The sequence below is a fragment of the Phocoena sinus genome, chromosome 8 (genome assembly GCF_008692025.1).
Source record: "Phocoena sinus isolate mPhoSin1 chromosome 8, mPhoSin1.pri, whole genome shotgun sequence".
In the NCBI taxonomy this organism is placed as follows: Eukaryota; Metazoa; Chordata; class Mammalia; order Artiodactyla; family Phocoenidae; genus Phocoena; species Phocoena sinus.
In genome coordinates, this window is record NC_045770.1 from 86,694,354 (window position 1) to 86,706,687 (window position 12,334).

At 40.5% G+C, this 12,334-nt stretch overlaps 1 protein-coding gene across 23 annotated transcripts in view; it reads left to right on the forward strand.

Annotated features, from left to right (window-relative positions):
• The window catches only part of CD44 (CD44 molecule (Indian blood group)), an 87,338-nt gene that overhangs the window by 63,163 nt on the left and 11,841 nt on the right, over positions 1–12,334 (forward strand). For 8 of the 23 annotated variants that reach the window (XM_032639377.1, XM_032639383.1, XM_032639389.1 and 5 more), the window contains 5 exons: positions 1,332–1,463; positions 4,425–4,526; positions 6,339–6,428; positions 7,302–7,499; positions 10,480–10,545. In XM_032639377.1, the coding sequence (XP_032495268.1) occupies positions 1,332–1,463; positions 4,425–4,526; positions 6,339–6,428; positions 7,302–7,499; positions 10,480–10,545 (588 nt within the window). The remainder of the gene's footprint in view (positions 1–1,331; positions 1,464–4,424; positions 4,527–6,338; positions 6,429–7,301; positions 7,500–10,479; positions 10,546–12,334) is intronic. The other 15 variants (XM_032639401.1, XM_032639394.1, XM_032639396.1 and 12 more) reach the window with 7 other exon arrangements.

The window sequence follows — 12,334 nt, forward strand, 5'->3', positions numbered from 1 at the left end:
AGCCAACCCTTAAGTGCGCGTAACAAATCACCAGAACAGAAATGGATACAGGCACATAAGGAGACACAGAGAATGTGCCCTTACGTACGTCACTTTCAGATCTAATTTTGGGCATCCCCTGGTAAGAGGATGCAGGGACTCTGATCTTATAAAATACTCCCTTTGCTTTTGTAAAGGAATCTGCTCTATGATATGGGTCCAGGCTTTACAACACAGTTCTGTGAAATCCTGGGCTTGTTAGAAAGCTTTTGGTCAGAACCTCAGTAGTCAAAGAAATGGAGCCAGACATTTTGAGAAAAACACCTGTCTGGTGTCATTTGGCCCTTTGTCATGTTTATTTGGAGATTTCTCCTTGAATGTACAATGTTTCCTTCTTAGATTTATGAAAAACACCTCTTCTCTATATTTGAATTGTGGGACTGGGGAGATTAGACCCAATCTTGTCAACATTTCTAAGTGATGCCAGATAACTTGGCTCTGTCAGGTCCTGTGCATGATTCTTTTGTCTGTGTGACAGAAATATTGAAATGCATGCAAGATGCATTCTTGCAAAACAATGTGAATTCCATATCGTTACTTAATATCAGTGAGAAATATCCCTATGTTTTTATTTGCAATATAGAATGTAACGCACGATGTTCTTCTGGTATGTGGCAGCTTCTGAATGCATAGCTGGCAGAGCAGTGGATTCAGTGACTGGATATGTGGTGTAGTTGTTGCTAAGGGGCTACTATTGTCATCTTTTCCACCTATACGTCTTCAGTGGCTCAGAGTGAAGCCAAAGCACATGCTGCATTCTTATATGCCACTGTGCCATAAATCTCATTGTTAGGAGGTGATGCTTCTAGTAGATTCCACTCATGCTTTTGAGATGAATGGCATTTACTTTCATGTTTATCTCAAGGGAAGCTGTTACGTGATTCCTTCTCTAAATCACTACTGGCCTAATGTGCATTTCACTGGGACGTGGTTGTCTAGGAATGACATCATGTGTTTGGACTTCTACACTTCCTCCCTTACGGGATGGTGGCAACATGGTGTGGGTAAAGAACTATTTCTCCTCCATCTTCACTTGATGTCTATAACTTCTCATCTACCCACTGGAGAAGTCGTTAATGCTTTTGCGACCTCTAGTTCACATGCTGATTGCTAGGGAAAATGAGCATGAATGAACCTATACCTGCTAAAACACTCTGCAACTTCCTGGCGCTCTATATCCGGAAGACGGTTTCATTGTCTTGTATAGAAAATAAAGTCTTTAAAAAAATCAGTGTATCCCTGGCCAAATGTCAACTAACACTTTGACAATCGCTTGAACTGCATTGTCACAGCAGCCTCAGCCCGTGACAGCCATCAAAATCAAAGAGTGACAGTGCAGAGCCAAGAGGACCGTTCCTGGACTTATTTCTTCGACCCAGTCTCACATCCAATGGGACGAGGTCATCAAACAGAAAGAAGGATGGGTAATAATCTCAGCTTTTTTATATATTATGTTTTTGAAAGCCCCCAAATGGCTCTTCTCCTAGAAATATCCCCTTGGCTTTAGACCAGTCTGCTTTCCTAAGGAACTTTTAAGTTTCTTCAAAAATTAGTTTTCTTGGTAAGAGTGATATGCATCTGAATCTGAAATCCTAGGTGAGAGTGGAGAATTTGGCGGGAAGGTTAAAGAAGGATTAGTCCTAAGATGATGGGAGGGGAAGTCTTTTCCTCTGAATAGGAGTAGTTTCAAGATTTCTTTTCCATTTACTTCTAAGTGCAGGGTTTTAAAAAGAGTGAAGTGATGGATTCAGTGACTGTCTCCATTATAGACCCAAAGATAAAACTTGTCTTTGGTAGAGAAATCTTAGAGATCAAACACTGATGAGTACTCATTCCAAACAAGTAACTAAAAGGCTCAGAAAACGGTATTAATTACTCTTGCACTTAGAAATAAATACTATACCCAGTGACTTAGGATTTAGACCACTCTTGTCCATCAATAAATGTTCATGAATTTAATGAATGGACAACTTTTACACAAGATGGAATCCTTGTTTTCTTAATTAGCATTCTTATTTACCTATAAGCAATTCAAAAACAGAATTAAACAAGAGAGAGTAAGAAAATACTAGCTGGAGTTATGCAAGAATGGAAGATTGTTATTTTATTTAACAAATTTTTATATTTAAAAGGGATTTTTCCTTTATCAGAACCAGATGACAACATTCCTGAGAGAATCTGAAAGAATTGGTAGCAGGTGGTGCCCCACTTTTCTCAGTGTTTATGAAGTGGAAGAATCCATGTTTTATCTTTGGGAAGAATCCTTACTATATCCATGAATAGAATTATGCAAGTTTTATTTATTTATTTTTAATTTAACAAGATGTCTTGATCACAGAAATGTAACATTCCAAAAAGGGAGATCAACCAAAAGAACCAATATGGGGATATGAATTTTCAGTCGTAGCATTAAATGTATTATTTGGGTCCAGACTCCCAAGGGTATACGTGACACAAAACTACTGAAATGAGTTCTCAGTATGCAATGATAATGTCTCTTGGTATTGAGTTAAACAAAGTTATCTCCAAAATCAATCCAACAGTTTCTATGGTTTCATTTCTCCAGAACACCCTAACTATGTTGTACCCAAATATTAGTGATCATATATCCCTTAAAGTACAATCGTCTTAAATATCTGCTAATAGAATTGTATTAATACTTTATGTGCAATGCTTTATGGAGACAAACGATGTACACTTAATTCATGGTCCATGCTCTTAAGGAACTTAAAAGTTAGCCAGGAAAAGAAAACAGTTACCTTCAAAATAGATCTAACAGTACAATAAAATAAGTAATAGATGTCAAATGAATATTGCTAGCAATAAACACAAAATAAATTCAGAGGACCCCTTGGAAGACATCAGAGAAATGTAGATTGGATCTGGTCTTTGAAAAATGGAAAAAACCCTGGTTAGTCAGAGAAAGGGAGTTGGAGAAAGTTTTTCTAGGAAGGAAGCACATGTAAGGACAGGCTTAAAGGAAGGAAAGCCAAGGAATGAATTTGGCAGAGTGAATGGATCCGTATGTCACAAAGGAAGATGACTGTGAATGGTGAGGTTGGGGCCATTATGTTGTGTGGCTGAAGTGCCACTTGCAGGCCCATTACACATTTTATGCACATGGTGGCTAGAGGCTCTGATGATAACCATTGTGGAAAACCAAGCCAGTAATAGAGCTTCAGAATCAATATTACGTCTCCATACTGATGAACAGAATGAGTTTCCGTCAAACTGATGATGTTAAGAATGTTACAATTGGCTTCAACCATGGAATGGTGTGATACCTCTTAAAGGAAAGATGAACAAGAGTGTCTAGAGACCATCAACAGGCAGGACTTCTTCTGGGAGAATATCCATTTGGGGTTTTGATTTGGATTAGTTAGCCTTTCCTCTTTTTTGAATAATTACTATTACTATTACTACTACTACTACTATTATTATTATTAAATAATAGAGTCAGCCACGTTTTGTCCTACAAAGATCTTGATACTCTTTTCTTTTTATATGTAAAGGCTGCAATGTAGACGTGGGCGCCTAATATTCCACTGTTTCCCTCCGGAGTCATCTGGAGCACATTAAATCTCCCCAGAGGCAGCAGTGTGGGTGGTCTTTGAATCCAAGAGCCAGCAATAGTGATGGTGTTTATGGTTTGTGTGACCCTCTATTTCACTCAGGACTTATTTCAGCAAAATCGATTTGTGATAGTTATTAGAAACAGCTTCTATAAATATTTCAGTGAAATTTCTGTACCACTCAACATTGTACATGTTACATTCCAAAGACATTTCCTACTTGCGTTTATAGGAAGAATGATTCACTGACATCCATTGCTGCTTATTCCTTGCCCTAAAATGTTCCTGTAGCCGCCAACTAGATAGTATGGGATGATGATTTTATGTTTTAGTTGTACGTTCACTTTGTGAAGCGAAAGAGGAGCAAATGAGGGAAAGGGCTGTAACCAAAGCTTTTGTGCCACGTCAAGGGGATATGACAAAATGGTGCCTGAACCAGTGCACTTTGTCTTTTCTGCATGTGTCAGATCACTTGTGTAGAATGGGACAAGTCACACGTGGGTTGTATTTCCATCTGCCTGCAAGGCTTGGGAGACCCATCATGTGCTCATCTAGCATTCTTCCAGATTCAGCAAAAAAAAGAACAAAAATTGTAGCTTTCATACGACTCAGCCTTTAAATGAAAACCAGTTACTTCTTGGGATGCTCTTTTGGAGAGATGATAATCCGTTTCAGTTCTGGAGACGTGAATCAGTATGTGCTTTCTTTCCTCTTATACAGGTTTGAATATAAGAATAATTTGTCTCTAGACCATAAACAACCCTCAGATAGTAGTCAGGAAATCAAGCAATAACGCTGATTTAATTCCTTCAGATGTGGACACCAGCCATAGTACAACGCTTCAGCCTTCTGCAGGTCCAAACACAGGTTTGGTGGAAGACTTGGACAGGACAGGACCTCTTTCAGTGACAACTCGTAAGGATAATGACACTCGGTCTCTGTTGATCTGTGTTCCTGCTTCAGCTCTTGCTCTCCTCGGCCCCGATGCAGGGCTTGGGCTTGGTGATGGGACAGCACATTCAGGGCTTGGTGATGGGACAGCACATTCAGTGCTGCGTGGCTCAGCTCAGCTCAGAACATAAAAGCTGTCTTCATTTTCTATATTTTCTTGACGGTTCTTTAAATCTGATTATACCTTCATTTGTGGTGTTTTCCAGATTCAATGACTTTATGTTGAAACATAAAAAAAAAGGATGTGGGACTCCATTCCACTTGATTTCCCTTTTCTGAGTAGTTATGTCAGTGAAATTTAAGACCACAGCTAGGACAGTGGTGTCTCTATGCTTTAACTGACCAGCTCCTTTAGATTCCCATCTTTCAATCAAGGCAGAAGAGGGGTAGCCTTTTTTCAGTGGCTGTAAAAACATGTTTTGGGGCCAGATAATCACAGAGAGTAGGGAAATCACATCAGCCCACAGAGGAGGAGCAAATATGTTGTTGACAATTGACATGGGTTGCAGGGCCCGGGAACAAAAGAGGAACAGTTGCTATATCTCTTCCTATCGCTAAACATCTGGTAGAAACAATGCTAAACTTCTAGTAGCCTTAATGTCCACCACAGGTATAGGGCTATCCTAGATATCACCATAAAGTCATTCATAATTTCTTGACTGAATATGAAAGAAATCCAGAATTAAGAGGGCCTCATTTCACTGTTGGCTACACATAATGGGCAGAGTCTTTTCATGTGAGCCCTTTTAGGCAAAGGGAAAAATCAGCAAGGACGTGTTAATTGTCAAGAATGTAAATAACCCAGTGTTAAGCGTCAAAGCAGATGCAGATAAGCCTTAAAATGCTCCTTGACCATGGAGGGTCTCATATTCCTACTTTATGTCCCTGTTGACTTTTGTTTTGATGTTGGGTTTGCGATTTGGTGACTGTCTCTCTCCTGGTTGTAATATTTACTTGGTGGTGGACATGGCTTAGTGGTGTGCTTTATGGAGTGCTTGCACCTGTAACTCAGAGGTCAGTCCCTTTCTTAGAAGAACACAAAAGAAATTAACTCAAAACAATGAAAGCCATTTCAGATATGGGCAGTGGTTCAACCTGAAATGGATATATATCAGTGAGGACCCTGTGTTTGCCCAGACAAGCGTTTCCTGGCATTTCAGTGCAGTGATGAGAATTCTCATCCACAGATGAGATCAAAAACCTAATAAGTGAGTACAATGGTAACTTAATTTAATGTTCTTTAGAAGAGACTTAAGTGTTTCCTTGTATAAATTTGATCTGAGTTACCTGAGCAAGTTATTCTAGATGAGCTTCTTCCTCTTTTGTGGTTACATGTATACTACCTGTTATGATCGTGTTTATTTTCCCTGTAGTCACACTTCTTGACACACAGCTAAGGTGCTCTTGATGGTTGATAGGAACACCGGGATTCAAACATTCCTTTTTCTTTGTCTCTGTGTTCTCTGATTTTCCTGAGTGACAGGAAGCAACGCTATAATTGGGCCAGGATGATCCAGGGTGGGCAAAGTTTTAGCCCAGATTTCACCTTGGCATTTTACCTTGTTTATTGTACTGAAAAACAAAGCCAACTAGGGGCAAAGCAGAATTCTGTCGCGCATTTCTATTGATCACAGAAGAATGGTGTGCACAAACCTTGGTATTCCTATGCATCTATCCATCTGACTCCACTGTTATTAGATCCTCCCTGTCAGCAGATAACAGAGGGTTTGTTTCATGACTACAAATTAATACTGGATTCATCCCTCATTGAAACAGAGCAGAGCGATACTCAGAGCTTCTCTACATCACGTGGAGGCTTGGAAGAAGACAAAGACCATCCCATGACTGCTACTCCAACATCTAGCAGTAAGGACTGTAAAGCCCAGGTGGCTTCGGCTATTGACAAACAAGTCAATGAACTATGGGTGCTTTTGCAGTGTCTTTGGTGGAGGTGCCTCAGTTGGCTGTTGTGCTCTTTGCTCCTGGTCAGAAGCTGTGGCTGGCGATGGTTCTTGGAGTTTTCTGCTTTGTAGATCTCTTAGAAGCCATTGTATATTAAATGCAAACTATATGTTTTTAATCTTAAAGTTTGGGTTTCTTAAACTCCAGAGTTAGTGGCTTTGTTTAAAAATAACAGATCACTTATGTATGATTTGGTGGAAAGATCTGAATTATATCACTCTCTATTTTCCTTGCATTAATAATATTATTTTGCCATTTATCCTCTGGACCATAAATCCATGGTACTGGTGACCAAGAAGCAGTGCCCTCTGGCAAAGGAAAGAATAATCAAAGCCTCAACGTCTTTGAAACTTTGCATTTGCTCTTCCAATCGCAGGGAGCATAATTTTACCTGTCAGCTCAATAGCTTGTTTCTTCCACTTCATCAAAGGTGGGTCCAATTGAGTAAGGGCTCAAGATTATCTAGTACCTGAGTTGACTTCAAGGTAACAGTTCTAGTGGCATAAACCTTATTTTAATAAGCCAGGTAGATGATGCAACAAATGTCTCTTCTAGATATTAGGATCACCAAAATCTCTTCCGTTGAATGATGTCCAGGCGGTACTGATTGCAAAATATTGATCCTGTTCAATAGTGTAACAAACCACACTGTCTTTTGCTCCATGTTCACAAATAACAAGTGGAAAGCTTTGCAGCCATTTCACGTTCAGAAGACAAGCACACAATTGGTGGTGGTCTTACAAATGTGGTTTTACCATTGATTCCACCTCCACACAGATAGGAATGATGGCACAGGTGGCAGAAGAGGTGAAAATCTTCCTGAGGACTCAACTACTTCAGTGGAAGGTTATACTCCTTATTCTCCAGACACAAATGAATACAGAACCCTCATCCCAGTGACCCCTGCTAAGACTGGGTCCCCTGAAGTTACTATTGTTGGAGATTCTACTTCTAATGTTGATCTTTCTTTATCAGGTAATTTGGCCATTTGTTATCTGGTTTGCTTTCTCTACAGGGAGAAACAACACATCCTTTCATATTATAGGGGATGTCTTCTGTGTAGGCTGTGATTAGACTGATTTGTAACATGGGAATGGCTTTCACACAGATCATCATTCTAGTGCCATAGATTTATTTTAGATCATGTTTTCATTTGCCTGTGAAATTTCCATCTATTTTTTGTGACTTGGTTGTTACGGCAGAATTTCTTTCTTTGTCTTCTTCCTGATCTTGGGATATATTTAGTTGAACCATATGAAGTGGATATTTTTGTAAGTGAAAGTAGTCAAGTATCAATTTCATTTGATTCAACTAATATATGCTGCCTATGTAGTAAGGTTTTACCCAACTTGTGAATAATTTCCATATACTAATATCTTTGCTCTGAAATTCTCTTTTATTGGTGATGGATTGGTGAATTTTACTTTTGGTGAAGGGCTTATGGATAACCTCTTCTAACTACATTGTACACTTAAAACTATATGATTCAATCTACTGTTAATGACTAGGCACCCTTTCTCTTGTTGTGATGGCAAAGAGATGACTGAAGATGACTTATTCAATTAAGTTACACATGGAATGGGACTAGCAATCCTCCCTGCTTCCACTTTTGTTTCTCTGTTTGCATTAAGAAACTAACATGGAAGAAAAGGAAACTGCAAAATACCCTGGCTAAGAAACTAAAATTGAACTCTCTCTTCCTGGTGCCAACTGTTCAAATGTTCTTACCGTTCAACCATTAAGGGATATTAGATATTCATGATTTTAAACATATATATATATATATGGTAGCATATGTGTGTGTATATATATATATATATAGTAGCCTATGTCTTTTCCCATCCCCCTCCCTCTCTAAAGAATAATAAATCTTATGAGAACCCAACATGTAAAACAGATAACAGCTGTGATACTGTTACTTGATGTGGGACAGAAAACCCAGAATGAGAATGCCACGTGCTTGGCCTCTATCCTAGAGCCCACATGCTTGGGCTGCCCATCCCAGGGCTTCAAGGAAAACAGTTTTAAAAAATACTAACCTCGGGCTTCCCTGGTGGCGCAGTGGTTAAGAATCTGCCTGCCAATGCAGGGGACACGGGTTTGAGCCCTGGTCCGGGAAGATCCCACATGCCACAGAGCAACTAAGCCCGTGCGCCACAACTACTGAGCCTGCACTCTAGAGCTGGTGAGCCACAACTACTGAAGTCTACGTGCGTAGAGCCCGTGCTCCGTAGCAAGAGAAGCCACAACAATGAGAAGCCCGCGTACCGCAATGAAGAGTAGTCCCCACTTGCAGCAACTAGAGAAAGCCCACGCACAGCAATGAAGACCCAATGCAGCCAAAACAATAAATTAAAAAAATATACTAACCTCGACAGTATTGGCAAGACAAAAGCCCTTACATTCGTTGGTTCTTTATTCAGCATAGGTCTGCCCTCAGTTATTAAAAATTCCTAGCACCAGTGTCAGTGTTCTTCTGGAGAAATGAATCTTAGAGCACTGTCTGGTTTCTTTTGGCAAAATAGAGCCCTTTATGCACCCAAATGAATTTAAATTTTAAATGGCAATTTTAATAGTTACAGTAGCCTTGAAGGATTACATAGTCTATTTGTTAGTAAATAAAATACTTTCTACAAAATTGATATTTACATACCCTGATTCCTTCTACATTCTGTGGTGGTATAGACAAATTTTCCATGGTTCTCCATGGATTAAATGATCTATCACCCTTTGTTTTCTTCCAGAACACTCAGATAAGGCTCATTGCCTCCCATACATTTTTTTTCTCCATCATTTTGCTTGATGTTAAAAATGAAAACATCTGGAATTGTGGTGGTGGTGATAATGGTGATGGTGGTGGTGGTGTTGGGGGTATTGGTGTTCAGCATTTCAGCAAATGCTGTTCTCAGTTTTTCTAACCATCAGCCGAGGAACAAAGCAGTCTATCTCCCCCGTACAATTACATAATCGATTACAGGTCACCTGTGTCTGCCTGTCTAAACAAGGACATGGTGAAGATCAGATTACTGTGTATTCCTTATAAGAACCTTTCATAATGGGTGACCATAGCCATTTTATGAACTATTGTCCTGTGTTTTGTTGCTTTAAGATTCCATTAGAGTTTTGGAAAATGTGTGGGGAGGAGGGAGAAGATCGAGAGTTGCCATATGCTGAACCCAAGATTTGACCTGTGGGTCCAGATTTTAGCAATTCATAAACTTGCCTCATCTAAAGCCTTTTGGTGATGGATGTTTGAGAAGATGGGATTATAGTAACCCTTGGTGTTAAAAATACAGATTTAATTTTGGGAACTATTATTTGGAACATAGTCTAAAAACCAGGCGCACCTTAGCCACGTGTCAGTTATCATCTGCCCATTTCTTTGTCACTTATTTTCAGACTTTTCTCTAGATAAACAGCTAACTTTTCTCTTTGAATCCTTACATGATTCAACGCCAAGATCCTTTACTGCACACCAAAACCTTCTTCTATTTCCTGCCTCAGAGAAATCTCTTTAAATGTTCATGCCCTAAGCCACAGAGTACATGCATTCCCAGTGATCACATTTGTCATGATCCAAAGCATATAGTCCTTATTTCAAAGACACAGCATCAAATCCGCACCTCACACTTGCCAAGACCTCATAATATTTTGGTAGAGTGTTACAGTTTGGGGATTTTTACTAAAGCCGCACTTCCTATGGTCATCCTTGCAGGTCTGTGCTGTCCCGGTTTTTAGAATTTTGATTAAAGTTCTAGACCACTCATCAGTAGATGGAGCAATGAACAATATTTCATATCGTGGAACCCATTCGAAGCTGCTTTGTCATTGTTTTTGGCTACCTTTAAAAGGCTAAACTTCGTGATGGGCTGTGTGAAAATGCACACGTGAGGAAAAGCAGATGGCGGTGTAACTGAGCACACAGTACTCAACCTCCCTTTATTGCTCCTTACAGAAGACCAAGACTCATCCCATGACCCCAGCGGGAGGTCCTATACAACTCATGGATCCGAATCAGCTGGTGAGTTTGAGCTGCTTTAGTCATTTATTGTTATTGTCATTGGACCTGCTGATCATTCACGAAGTATGTGTCAGTGTCTCCTGAAGAGCGGTTCTCATACGTTCCCTGCATGAATCACAGTCACGGGGAGGACTCATTAAACTACATTGCTGGGCCGTATCCTTAAAGTTTCTGATTCGGTAGGTCTGGGGTGGAGCCCAAGCATTTGTATTTCTAGTAAGTTCTCTGGTGATGCTGATTCTGCTGGGACAGGGACTCCACTTTGAGAACTACTGCTTTCAAGAAAACTCTTCCATCTGAAAGGATCAGGAAGAATTCAGGCAGGCGCTCAGTTTAACATTGCATTACACCAGAGCGATTTAGAACATGGGTTTTGGAGAAAGAACGGCCTGGGTTTGATTCCAACTCCTCCACATGCTAACGAGAGACCTTGTTTAAAGGATCTGAGACTCGATTTCCTAACCAATAAAATTGGGATAATAATAATTGTCACAGGGCGTTCTTTTAAAGACTAAATGATGTATCCTTGTAAAGCATTTAGCATAACCTCGCCTCCCCGAACATGGCGTAATAGCTAGCCTTTATTGAGAATTTACTGTTGTGCTGGTGGCGTTGTTCTAAACACTTTACATGTATCAGGTTGGACCATATGAAACTGCCATTTCTGTAGGTCAACAGTCAAATATCAGTGATTTCATATGTTTCATCTATTATTAACTCATTTAATTATGTCAGTACTGTTATTAGCCCAATATTACAGATGAGGAAACTAAGGCTCAGAGAGGCTGAGCAACCTGGCTGAGTTAACATGACTAGTGAGCTGAGTGGTGGAGCCAGGTCTCAAGCCCGGAGGTCTCCTATTGCCTCTAGAAGCCGGATCTGGAGAGAGTACCCTGTAATGACCGTCATTACTGCCGTAATTACTGTAATGATCACACCCCTAGAAACATGACTCCAGGCAGCAAAAGTAGGCCATAAGGCAGGTTGACTTGTGACCACTGATGCTGGGGCTACTGAAAGGTTCTGCCAGTGCGGTCTCACTGTGGTCTCCCTGACAGTCACCTGTCCAGGTGACCCCATGCAAACCAGGTAAGCCATATGAACTATTGTCCTCCCCTTCGTGCCCAAGTGGGGGTAGGGTTACTTCCAGGCTTGAAGATTCACACACTTACAGCAAATATGAAGATGGATATTTACATGGTGGCTTCAGTAATAACCTATACTGTAAGAGCACAGGGATGTAAGGGCCTAATAGAAGTGCTCCTAAAATAAAGACAGAAGTCCCAAGCTCTCTGGGGGCCTTGGGTGGGGCAGTTAGCCTTTCCTAGCTTCAATTTATCGGTAAAAAGGAGATCAGAACACTGGCCTCCGTTACCTCCTAGAGTTCTTGTGAAGAGCGTGTGGTATCAGGAATTTGAAAGTGCTTTGGAAATGATGAATGGATCTCTGACTAAAAGGAAGTGCTCTTTAAAATCAAGAGACCCTGGCCACTCCAAGTGTGGTCCCTGGACCGGCAGCAGGGACATCACCTAAGAGCTGGCAGGAGATGCAGACTCCCCAGTCATCCCAGACCAACTGAATCAAGAGCTGCATTTTAACTAGGCCTCCCCCACCCCTCCCCCACTAGGTGGTTTGTATGTATATTGAAGTTTGATTAGCACTGTCTTAGACTTTTACCTCACAGTCAGAGCCAGTTGAATGATCTCTGTGCGTATGTCTTAGATTGGATCTCACCTCCCAACTGCACTGTCAAGCATCCCTCTTTGCAGAACTTCCCCAGCCAGCCCTA